Source organism: Ruditapes philippinarum, unplaced genomic scaffold, assembly GCF_026571515.1.
Source record: "Ruditapes philippinarum isolate M1 unplaced genomic scaffold, ASM2657151v2 ctg350_1_1_1_1, whole genome shotgun sequence".
In the NCBI taxonomy this organism is placed as follows: domain Eukaryota; kingdom Metazoa; phylum Mollusca; class Bivalvia; order Venerida; family Veneridae; genus Ruditapes; species Ruditapes philippinarum.
The window spans coordinates 177464-191279 of record NW_026860384.1 but is presented as its reverse complement, the minus strand read 5'-3'; the positions used below and the strand labels follow the sequence as shown (position 1 = coordinate 191279).

General features: G+C 32.3%; 1 protein-coding gene across 2 annotated transcripts in view; it reads left to right on the top strand.

Moving 5' to 3' along the window:
* The window catches only part of LOC132759856 (transcription termination factor 2-like), a 47241-nt gene that overhangs the window by 8134 nt on the left and 25291 nt on the right, over positions 1-13816 (top strand). For both annotated transcript variants that reach the window (XM_060751715.1, XM_060751716.1), the window contains exons 8-14: positions 495-594; positions 1426-1565; positions 3917-4045; positions 4879-5032; positions 7722-7860; positions 8341-8540; positions 9634-9698. In XM_060751715.1, the coding sequence (XP_060607698.1) occupies positions 495-594; positions 1426-1565; positions 3917-4045; positions 4879-5032; positions 7722-7860; positions 8341-8540; positions 9634-9698 (927 nt within the window). The remainder of the gene's footprint in view (positions 1-494; positions 595-1425; positions 1566-3916; positions 4046-4878; positions 5033-7721; positions 7861-8340; positions 8541-9633; positions 9699-13816) is intronic.

The window sequence follows — 13816 nt, the reverse complement described above, 5'->3', positions numbered from 1 at the left end:
ATGGTTTATATTTCAGCTAATCCCCAGGCAATGCAGTTTTACAGTTTATATTTCAGCTAATCCCCAGGCAATGCAGTTATACAGTTTATATTTCAGCTTATCCCCAGGTAATGCAGTTATATGGTTTATATTTCAGCTAATCCCCAGGTAATCAGTTATTTGATTTATATTTCAGCTAATCCCCAGGTATTGCAGTTGTACAGTTTATATTTCAGCTTCTCCCCAGGCAATGCAGTTATATGGTTTATATTTCAGCTAATCCCCAGGCAATGCAGTTGTACAGTTTATATTTCAGCTTATCCCAGGTAATGCAGTTATATGGTTTATATTTCAGCTAATCCCCAGGTAATGCAGTTATATGGTTTATATTTCAGCTTCTCCCCAGGTAATGCAGTTATATGGTTTATATTTCAGCTTATCCCCAGGCAATGCAGTTATACAGTTTATATTTCAGCTAATCCCCAGGCAATGCAGTTATATGGTTTATATTTTAGCTAATCCCCAGGCAATGCAGTTATATGGGGGTAGGATGACAGCAGCTAGGTTGAGAGAAGTTGGCAGTGTAACAAAGGAAGCTATTGAAAGATTGCACAAGTAGGACTTCACTTTTATACTTAACCATAACAAAAAACATTGAGAATATTACAAAAATATAAAATTGATTTGTTGTGAAAACTAACTAGAAACTATATTAACTTAAAAATTTGTCAGTTTGTATGTCTGACTTTACATACATCTATAAAATGATAAAAAATCATCAACACATTTTATGTTGTTTTTTTATGAATCATAAAAGTATGACCACAAGGTACTTCAATTGAAATGTGATAGTTATCAACAACTACAATGTGATCTTATCATTAGAATATTGTAGTTTATGTTTGAGGAAATTTTCCCAATTATGATCAGAATATTGTATTAGAAGCAAGTTTCATGTTTGATCAAATTTTAGTAGTGACATGCTCATTATTTTCTTTGTTAAGTGGAGCTTAATTAGTTATACATTTCAAAAGATTGACTATTAAAATGGTCATTGACCAAAAATTAATAATAACAAATGATATTTTGTGAAGCAGAATACAAAATCTAAAACAATTACAGCAAATTTAAAATTTTACCTGTACTCACATTATTTACACTTCAATGGGCATCATATCACTTTAAAAGTCTTTATAATAGTAGACTATTGTCCATCTGTATATAAATAGACGTTGTAAGCACATTGATTTCACGTTATATACAGGTTATTTTTCTTACTTTTGACTTATATCCTTATCCTTCTGAGACAGAATTGGGAAAACTTTTGATTGATATATTAGTAATAATATTACACATTAGTTACTTATTACATTTCCCTCATTTCATCAATTCTGACAGTTTAACTGCTATGATAGTATTATAATATTACTGATGACATTATTACAGACAGTTGGAGACTTGTCCTAAATCAACAGAAGAGTTAGAAGATCCTCGAGGTGTAGTTGTACCATTAATGACTCACCAGAGACAGGCATTGATGTGGTTAGTGTGGAGAGAAAGACAAACTCCCTCTGGTGGTATACTTGGTAACTAGCACCTGTCTTTACATTTACATCTCGTTTTGATGCACAAAATGGCCGCTAGAGCTAAAAATAGAAAATTCTTGACCAGCTCCCTTCTAGACTTTCTAGTTTAATAACATGTATACAATTCTTTAATTGTTCAGTTATAGACAAAAAATGTAGAAATTATTTGATAAAATCTGTTCATATGTATCCCATACTGTACATTATAATTTATATTCATTGTTTTATTTAATTCATCATCAGAAAATACTTCTACTCTTAAAGTTTTATGGTATTCTGATTTCACTTGAATGTTTTATCCCTTTTGATAGGAATTTATATAAGAAAAATATGTTCTACAGAGACATTATCTTTTATTACATGCTTTTCGGTGGTTTATAGAAATATATCAGTGATATAAAACTGGTAATTTCACTGTTTGAAACAGTGAAATTACCACTTTGATAATTTCACTGTTTTGAATTTAAGCCCCTTACGTTGTTTCAGTGAAATACCAGCGTGCACAGAACTGGGTACCAACTTAATGACGTGACGTCGTAAATGACGTCACGTTGTATTATTATTTGGCGCGCTTATCATTCAGTATTAGGTTAAATGTCTTTTAAAACGTTTCTTTGCATATAATAAAAAGAAAATTTGTTTAGTTTAGTGTAAGATCGAAATATATTTCACCTTGTGAACACCAAAAGTTCATATTTCACTCGTGGCTGCGCCACTCGTGAAATATACCTTTTGGTGCTCACTCGGTGAAATATATTCCGATCTTACACTGAACTAAACAAATATCCTCTATATATTCTCTTAACTACATCAGTTAACATATAGGGAATTATATGTTAAATTTTTAAATTATGCACTGCAAATAATGTTGGGGTCCAAGGTCTCAACACCGTATTATAACTGGTTCTGATATACAATGCTCATTGCAAATTACCACATTAACCCACCGATGCTAATACATACAATGCTAATGACTTTATATTCCAGTCAATGAATATCGGCAAATTTGCTTTCTAAAACAATTTAATAGTGTAAACATATATTATTTTGTAAAATATTACTTAATAATATGTTTAAAAGAAACAGAAATATTTTTTAAAGAAAAATATAAATCACAAATGAAAACACAGATATAGAGGATATTTGTTTGTTTTGCATGTAAGATTGAAATATAATTTCACTGAGTGAACACCAGATGCAATATTTTTATGAGTGGTGTAGCCACAAGTGAAAATAGAATAGCTGGTGTTCACGAATGAAATATATTTCAATCTTATATACAAATCAAATAAATGTTCTTTTTATTTCATGCTTTTTAAGTGATTTTAAGTATTTTCTTACTGATTTTGCCGCATAATGTCGTGCATTCTCCTTTGTGACGTCACCACATCATGACGTCACATCATCAATTTTGAAATGTAGTGCTGTTAAATTGATCTAATTTTGATACATTTTTAACATGATGTATGTTGAGATCGATTTTCTTTTCCTAGAGAAGCAAAATTACGTACAACAGCATTTATCTGCCTTTCATTCCATTTAGTTCTGATTTTCGTTTCATCCGCATTCAGATATAGTCCGGCTACAGTGAAAATTATATTTTATAAATTTCACTAGTGGTTTATCAAAATATAATCATCTGATATATTTCAATAAAACACTGGATAGCATGAAATAAAGCTAGTATAGTTGTAGTAAAATCTTCCAGCTTTAGTTGTGTCCCTTAGGTAATCAAACGCCATGTATAACTTTCGGTTCTTAATTGATTTTCAGCTTGTGTGGTTTACTCAATTCATCGGTGTTTGCGTATCACAGCTAGGAATTTGAGATTGTTATAACATTTGATACCTGTTAAAACAAAGAGAGGTTTAATGCTAACCTGTGCATGTTTTTCAAACCTTTTGCACTCATGAGTGTCCTTATTACAATTGTTTATTGTATTAAACTGTCTTATTGAATAAGTGTTATAGCTGACATGGTGCATGATCAATATTTATTGGGGGGGGGGGGGGGATTATGATCAGCGAAAAGTGCATTTTATTTTTTGGAGATAATGTCTATGAGAGTTGTACTAAGATTAAGGTTATAACAGGGTGTGTTATTACATGGTGGCAGTGTACCACCAATTACATCATGAAGAGAGACAAATTAGTTACATTTACACATCACAAAAAGAAAGTATGTCCTTTAATGAGATTTGGTGAGATATATGTAACAATGGTACACATTGAAGAGATTTTATTCAGTAATGCATATTTTATATATAAGGTAACTGACCCTCTTACTGAGCTATTGTCATGAAAGAGTAACAGTTGAAGACATAAACATTCCTGTTTTATATATTATTACAGCTGATGATATGGGTCTAGGTAAAACACTGACTATGATTTCACTGATAATAAAACAGAAGGAGTTACGGAAAGGTGGTAGTGAGGAAGATAAACAAGTGTGGTTGAATAGAGATAAACAGCTGGAAAAATGTATGTACATGATAAGTTCATGTTTATGTTCTTTATATTTGTAAGCACTAATTAAAGTTAGTACTAGCCAAGGAGCTTTACTCTGTTCACTAAGGTAGAATGAGATGTCTTATTGAAAATTCTGTACATTACATACATACCACTTGCGCCTCATCGAAGTGGGTTCGAATCCCGATAGGGACTTTGGATTCTTTCATGTGAGGAAGCTATCCAGCTAGCTTACGGAACGTCAGTGGTTCTACTCAGGTGCCCGTTCGTGCCTGAAAAATGCACTTAGGGGCACCTGAGGTCTTCCTCCACCAGTAAAGCTGGAACGTCGCCAAATGACCTATACTGTGTTGGTGTGACGTAAAACCCAAATAAAAAAAAACAACACATTACATACATATGTCACAGGATAAGAAAAATAAGCAGCCAGGCTGGAACATGAACCTGGGACCGTACGAATACCGTTCCGTGGCTTTTCCAACTAAGCTTTACAGCTACTTTAACATCTTATCCCCAAAATAGTGAACAGCTCTAACTGTGACATACTCTCCTACTATATTCAAATTTCTCAGGGTTACAGAGCAAAAAGAGTTTAATTCTGAGCGATATGCATTCACAGTCTTCCTTTGAGTATCAATGTCACAGGTTGAGATAAATGTGCAGCCTTACCTTGGCTCAAACCTGGGACCCTTGGAATACAGTTCTGTGGCTCTTCAAACTGAGCTTTCAGGCTGCTTAATCATCTCCCCAAAATATTGAACACTTCCAAACCATGACATATAAGCTAAGTCACCCATTGGTAAGATAAGGAATAAAATCTAATTTATACTGGTTGTTAATTTCAGTGGGTAAATCAGTTGTGAAATCGAATGCAACTCTTGTGATATGTCCAGCATCATTAATACATCAATGGAGGACAGAAATAGAGAGACGATGTAAGCCAGGTCTTCTACGCGTCTGTCTCTACCATGGTCCTAACAGGGAATCTAATGTACTCAAGTAAGTTACCATGGTCAGTCCTAACAGGGAATCTAATGTACTCAAGTAAGTTGCCATTATCAGTCCTACCTGGGAATCTAATGTACTCAAGTAAGTTGTCATTGTCAGTCCTAACAGAGAATCTAATGTACTCAAGTAAGTTGCCATTATCAGTCCTACCTGGGAATCTAATGTACTCAAGTAAGTTACCATGGTCAGTCCTAACAGGGAATCTAATGTACTCAAGTAAGTTACCATGCACCGCTGTAAGTTAACATGGTCCTAACAGGTAATCTAATGTACTCAAATAAATTACCATGGTTCCAATATAATTATATTGAATAAGTCTATAAAAAGTGTCATACTGGGTGTTTGTTACATTCAAGCTTGTCTTAATATATAAATGCCATTAATTAAATTAAATTGTACATTTTGATAAAAATAGCTCCCTGGCAGCCAAATTTAATGTCAGCATTCAGCTGATAGTGATTATTCATAAATTGATATTCATGGCAGGAATCAACAATTGAGGGCAAGTGATATAGACAGTTTATTTGTTATTTTAAAAGTACCCTTTTATAAAGCAATAATAGTCCACATAGAATGAAGTTTATAATTATTATAGTTGTTATTCTTAGTATTTTTATTGTTGAATCTGTTGAATGTTTTGTCTGTAAAAAATGATGTTCATAACTTGAAATATATTATAAATGTATAAACTTCACATTTTATAACATGTAAAATATGAGACGGATTCTGAAAAGTAGCACTACTACACAGTTTATAACATGAATGTTCACTTACCCCTCACGGCTGTGGGTTCGAATCCTAACAGGGACTTTAGATTCTTTCATGTGAGGAAGCTATCCAGCTAGCTAGCTTACGTTGGTGTTTCTATTCAGGTGCCAGTTTGTACCTGAAATAATGCACTTAAGGGCACCTGAGGTCTTCCTCCACCAGTATAGCTTGAACATCGCCATATGACCTGTGTCATGTGGCATAAAACCCAATAAAACAAACAAAAAAATACATGAATGTAATACTACATAGTTTATTACATGAATGTATTACTACATAGTTTATTACATGAATGTATCACTACATAGTTTATTACATGAATGTACTACTACATAGTTTATTACATGAATGTACTACTACATAGTTTATTACATGAATGTATTACTACATAGTTTATTACATGAATGTATTACTACATAGTTTATGACATGAATGTATTACTACATAGTTTATTATATTAATGTACTACTACATAGTTTATTATATTAATGTACTACTACATAGTTTATTACATGAATGTATAACTACATAGTTTATGTCATGGATGTACTACTACATAGTTTATTACATGAATGTATTACTACATAGTTTATGACATTAATGCATTACTACATAGTTTATTATATTAATGTACTACTACATAGTTTATTACATGAATGTATAACTACATAGTTTATGTCATGGATGTACTACTACATAGTTTATGACATGGATGTATTACTACATAGTTTATGACATAAATGTATTACTACATAGTTTATTACATGAATGTATAACTACATAGTTTATGTCATGGATGTACTACTACATAGTTTATGACATGGATGTATTACTACATAGTTTATGACATGGATGTATTACTACATAGTTTATGACTTGAATGTATGACTACATAGTTTATGACATGAATGTATTACTACATAGTTTATTACATGAATGTATAACTACATAGTTTATGTCATGGATGTACTACTACATAGTTTATTACATGGATGTATTACTACATAGTTTATGACATGAATGTATGACTACATAGTTTATGACATGAATGTATTACTGCATAGTTTATTACATGAATGTATAACTACATAGTTTATGTCATGGATGTACTACTACATAGTTTATTACATGAATGTATTACTACATAGTTTATGACATTAATGCATTACTACATAGTTTATTATATTAATGTACTACTACATAGTTTATTACATAAATGTATAACTACATAGTTTATGTCATGGATGTACTACTACATAGTTTATGACATGGATGTATTACTACATAGTTTATGACATGGATGTATTACTACATAGTTTATGACATGGATGTATTACTACATAGTTTATGACATGAATGTATGACTACATAGTTTATGACATGGATGTATTACTACATAGTTTATGACATGGATGTATTACTACATAGTTTATGACATGGATGTACTACTACATAGTTTATGACATGGATGTATTACTACACAGTTTATTACATGAATGTATTACTACATAGTTTATGACATGAATGTATTACTACACAGTTTATGACATGAATGTATTACTACATAGTTTATGACATGAATGTATTACTACATAGTTTATGACATGAATGTATTACTACACAGTTTATTACATGAATGTATTACTACATAGTTTATGACATGAATGTATTACTACATAGTTTATTACATGGATGTATTACTACACAGTTTATTACATGGATGTATTACTACACAGTTTATTACATGAATGTATTACTACACAGTTTATTACATGAATGTATTACTACACAGTTTATTACATGAATGTATTACTACATAGTTTATTACATGGATGTATTACTACATAGTTTATTACATGAATGTATTACTACATAGTTTATTACATGAATGTATTATTTTATCAAAATATAGGTTGGCAAGTTATGATGTAGTGTTAACAACATACAATATAATAGCTAAAGAAGTGGAGGTAGATGACAATGATAAAAATGGTGAACAGCCTGTAAAAGATGATACTGACGATAAGCCTGAGGGAGAGGAAAACAAACTTGTACGTAGTTACTGAACAGAATGGATTGCATTGTCTCACTCTTTGTTTTTTGAAATTATCGTATATTAGGATTATCATTTAAATGTAATATATCAACTCTAGATTTAATACTTCTGTAGCATAATTGAATTATAATTTATTTGCTCATATTGCCCGTCAATATACTGTTGAATTTCTGTTTGTCAAGCTCTCATAATCAAAGTCAAAGCCCTTCAATTTATTTGACACTTTCTGTCACAAGATAATATTCACCCCTTTTCTAACCACAATTTAAGATCAACTTGCAGGGCAGGTGTTAATTGCACAGTTGTTTGCTCTCTTTGAAAGCCACTGTCTTTTGTTAAAGTAAAGGCCATATTTCTTAAATTGCAGTGTGATTTTTGATATTCAACATTATGACACTCACATTTTCTGTGCTTTAAATACTTGTACTAAGAAATGTGATTATTGAGTTACATATATCACACTTGTATATTATAGGATGAAGATAAGACTAGGAAGTTAATGCCTAATGTAATGAGGATAGCCTGGGAGAGAATTATTTTAGACGAGGGACATAACATCAAAAATCATAAAAGTTTACAGTCACGTGCTGTATGTAGACTGAGAGCAGGCTTCAGATGGGCTCTAACAGGAACACCTATACAGAATGATCTGCTAGATATGTACTCGTTACTGAGGTATAACTCTAATTTTACTCTTGTTAAACTTCAAAGATATTTCATGTAAAGTTATGATTTTAAAGCCACAAAAATCCCTGCCCTGGTAGGGAGAATTTTGTAGGCATGCTTATTAGATAAACTAACCATCAATCAATGCTTTAGATGCTATACCTGTGCTAAATTTAGCTGATGTAAACAAACACTATAGCAGACAATAACATTTGTTATTACTGATCAGCTCCCTTCACAAACAGATGCCTGGAGTGATATTTCAAGCTTCTACAGCAAAGTAAACATTTTCATGTGTATTTGTTTACAATCTGCAGTTCATATCTCCATTTACTCCGTCCTGGGATTTTCAAATTTTTGACACTTAACTGATAATTTTCTCATGAAGTACATTTAAGTGAATTTTTCATGAAATTTTCTTCCATTTTATTTCAAATGTTGCAAAGAAGTTATACAAAAAGTTTTTAGGCAAAATACTGCTTGGTTATTTCACTATTTCAAAAAAGGGCTGTTAAATGTGAAGCATGTCAAAAATACCATGAAAACCTGCCCCAGCGCCATCTAGTGGCTTAAATAGTCAATTTGCAGGTTTAAAATAATTATGAAAATTTACAGCAGTAAAAAAAATTATGTTGTTCAGTCATTAAAATAGGAATGAAGTGTTTAACTTACTTGTCATAAAGGGCCTCCATGGTCGAGTGGTTAAGGTTGTTGACTTCAAACCACTTGCCCCTCACCGCTGTTGGTTCTTATCCCGATAGGGACTTTGGATTCTTTCATGTGAGGAAGCTATCCAGCTAGCTTACAGAGCGTCGGGTGTTCTACTCAGGTACCCGATTGTGCCTGAAATAATGCACGGAAGAGCACCTGAGGTCTTCCTCCACCAGTAAAGCTGAAACGTGGCCATATGACCTTAATGTGTCGGTGTGACGTAAAACCCAAACAAACAAACAAACTTACTTGTCTAGTAACATATTTGCGAAAAAATGTGAGTGGCCTGATACCTCATTTGGTAGAGACGCCATATATTTGGAGGGTCCCAGGTTTGATTCCTGGTCAAGCTGAACATTTTTCTCACCGTGTGACATATTTGATATTGTAGGTTTTTAAGATGTTCACCATTTGATGAATATAAAGTCTGGAAACGTCAAGTAGACACCGGAAGTTGTAAGTTAATATTTATAACAGTATTCAAAGTTAATAAAATACAATGTTACATCACTGTATCATACATACATGTATATGTTACTTATTCTGAAAATGGATCAATTAAAATGTGTTTTATTAAGTGGTGTTATTAAGTGATGTTTTTTTAGCTCACCAGAGCCGAAGGCTCAGGGTGAGCTATTAGTATCAAAGGGGGATACTCCGGCGTCCGGCGTCATGCATCAACAATCGTCTTCTTCTCTGAAACCGCTGGGCAGATTTACTTCAAATTTGGTCTGTAGCATCCTTGTGACAGTCACACTTGAATTTGCTCATGTCATTTCAATTGGCCCCTTTTAGGGGTCAACAGAGCTGAAAATAGAAAAACCTTTAAACATCTTCTTCTACAGAACTAATTGATGGATAATCACCAAACTTTGTCTGTAGTCCTTTATCAAATTTGCTCATATTAATTTTATTGGCCCCTTTTAGGGGTCTCTAGGGCTAAAAATAGAAAAAACCTTTAAATGTCTTCTTCTACAGAACTAATTGATGGATGATCACGAAACTTTGTCTGTAGCATTCTTGGGTAGTCTGATATCAAGTTTGCTCATATTAACGTGATTGGCCCCTTTAAGGGGCAGCTAAAGCTAAAAATAGAAATACCTTTAAACGTCTTTTTCTACAGAACTAATTGATGGATTATCACCAAACTTTGTCTGTAGCATTCTTGGGGTAGTCTTTTATCAAATTTGCTCATATTAATTTGATTGGCCCCTTTTAGGGGTCTCTAGGGCTAAAAATAGAAAAACCTTTAAATGTCTTCTTCTACAGAACTAATTGATGGATGATCACCAAACTTTGTCAGTAGCATTCTTGGGTAGTCTGATATCAAGTTTGCTCATATTAACGTGATTGGCCCCTTTAAGGGGCAGCTAAAGCTAAAAATAGAAATACCTTTAAACATCTTTTTCTACAGAACTAATTGATGGATTATCACCAAACTTTGTCTGTAGCATTCTTAGGTACGCTTTTATCAAGTTTGCTCATATTAATTTGAGTGGCCCCTTTTAGGGGCCACTAAAGCCAAAAATAGAAAAACCTTTGAACATTTCCTACTGAAATAATTGATAGATGATCACCAAACTTTGTAGCATTATAAGGTAGTCTTATCAAGTTTGCTCATATTAATTTGATCTAGCTTAATAGTTTAAGCTAAAGCTTAAATTATGGAGGGTGATTTATGCCAAAATTACATATTGCTTTCTTACGTTACATCGTGCTTTCTAACTTGTACATTGTGCTTTCTAACTTGTACATTATACATTTTGACATATACATCTTGCATTCTGACTTTTACATGTTGCTTTCTTACATGCACATTATGCTTTCTGCTGTGTGCGACTTGCTTAATTTTATGTTGATGTCGTTATTTAACGATCAATTATTATTCATTTGTTGATCTGGTATATTAATTCAATAAATTAACCTGCAACTGTTTGTATTTGGGTCTATTTACTCAGCTTGAATGACGAATGTCATAAGGTAGAATGCGCATAGCCGAAAGCCGAATGCAGCAAGCATAATACAACGCGACATCTGGTGTAATAATATGTGACACCCAAATTATGCTAACAGGTGGCGCTACAGTTATATTCTCGGTAAAGTCCGTATTGCGGTTCGGATTCAGTTTTACCAAGTTACGTCCCTTTGTTTTAAAATTTCCATTTGCACTCATGGAGAAAATATACAAAACGATTTAACCAATTTTTGCGACGGACGCGCCCTCAGGCGCGTTCAGAGCTAAGTCATCTACACATGGGATTTCGTTGGCTACTATCGCGCAATGTGTCCTAAACCAATTAACAGCCCAAGAAATAGTACATGAATTTGATCCTTCAAAACTCCCATACTTTGTCTGGATATCTTAATGTCTTCCATATTAAGCCTTTTCAATTTCAAATTAAGTTATCCAAGTTAAAATATGAACGTATATTATTGATAAAAACGTTGTAGTCCCGTAGTATTATTGCGCAATATGCAAATTACTGCTGAAACGATTTACCGCTGTCGAAAAAGTAGGACAGCAAATTATACTACAATAAAGGTGTAACCTCTGAGTTCCAAGACATTATTAGTAGGAAATAAATATTTCTACATTATACAAAACATTATTATTAACAAATCAAAAGTTTTTCGTGACTCTAGGATAACTCGCGCATTAATAAAAGAAGAACTATTTTCGTGACTCATACCGCGGGTTTAGCTGAATATTCAGCAGTTATTAATATATTAGATACAGTACAATGGTAAATATAAATATCTATTTTTGAAAATGCATGTAAGACACTTTACCGCCATGTAGTCTTTCATGGTAAGGAAGTTATAATATCAGTTCTACTTCCGATTCTTGTGGTTTGTTTACATATTTTACTAGGTCATGATATGAGTTAACCTTCGCTATTCTAAAAATAGATTCTGCTTCACCTGTTCTGATTTTTGGACAGGCGATTAGGAAGTACACATTAAACATGTAATTAATAAACCAGCGGATTGTAATGCAATACTTTTAGAAATGCTATACAATTGTAAGAAGCAAACTAGTTGAAAATGGAATTTAGTGTGAAGTTGAAAAGGACAACTAAACACTGTAGTGCTTAAGTGACATTTAAATTAAAATAAAAACGATGTGCTCTGGCCTCTACATCTTTACCTTGTAAATAAAAAAAATCTAAGAAATACACTATTAATTGCTGATGATTTTAACCAATTTTTTTTTAATGAGACATATCCAAGAGAAATAAAAATACAAATGACTTATATTTTATTGTCTGTATGCCCACTATGATATAACACGAAGCAATTCTAAATAGCATTCTCAAATGTATAATGTATTATGTTTGAAGTTTATTTGCCTGGATTTATTCTAGAAATATTTCGTTGATAGTTTTTTTTTCTATTTACATATCATTTCTTAGAATAAATCGATAAGGACACTGATTTACAAGTTTGACCAGAGTTTTTAGGCATAAATTTCATTCTGTATTTAAGTGCTTGAAATCGAAAATCTGAATTATATCAATTTGGGACACAATATATATTGCTCTACAAATCTCGAACTTGTATGGAACAAATTTTCTCTGTTATATATTTTGTGTTTTGTTTTTGTTTTTTTTTTTCTAAAAGAAGCCTTAATGTCTCTCCGGTTGCATGTCCGTCGCATTCAGTGCTGCAGCACTTTGATTATATTTATTAATGAAACTCTGTAGGTCAAATTATATTTCCAGCTGACAATGACAAGTTGCACATTTCCAAATCAATGGTTTTAGAATTTATTTTTTCATCAACAATTATAAAATAGAACAGTTGTTCAACATTGTTCAAAGTGCTTGGGCCATAATCAATAATGAATCAGTGAGAAAAGTAAGCTAAACTATAGTTATATTGACATGGCTTATTTCCAATACCTGTGACCATCCACAACATTTTTAATGTGTTTTTATTAATTAGGACATTTTCTTGCCTATTTTCAAACTAATTTTGTACACACGTTAGATTTTTTAAATTCAACTTGTCCAAAAAATGTCTTTTTTCACTAAGTTGAAATTATTCACTAAGATGCTTTATGAATACGGCCAAGGTTCTTGTTCACAGTGTCAGCTTAAAACTGAAGAAACTGCTGCCAAAATCAGCTGATTCTGAGAAAAAAAAAAAAAATGTCAAAACTGTCTAGTCTGTCAGACTAGACAGTTTTGCCTTTTTTTCTTTTGCTGCGGCACGGGCTACCTCTCTTCATTTGAATTTTTATATCACAGGCACCCTCTCATTTTTAACACATAAACTGCTGCCAAAATCAGCTGATTCTGAGAAAAAAAGAAGGAAAAAAGGCAAAACTGTCTAGTCTGTCAATCTGTGAGAGTTTAGCTTTAGGACGAATGATTTCATAATGTTAATTGATGAGTACATAAACACAAAATGTACAAAAAATGTCCCAAGAAATGGTTATAAAATCAAATGAATTGTTTGTCATAGAAGATATTAATAAACATTTTTTTCCTACATTCTCAGTGGTGTTTGTATTGCAAATACTATTGCCTTAAGGTATAAAACTTTTTTGTTTTAAATGAGTAAGATCTGCT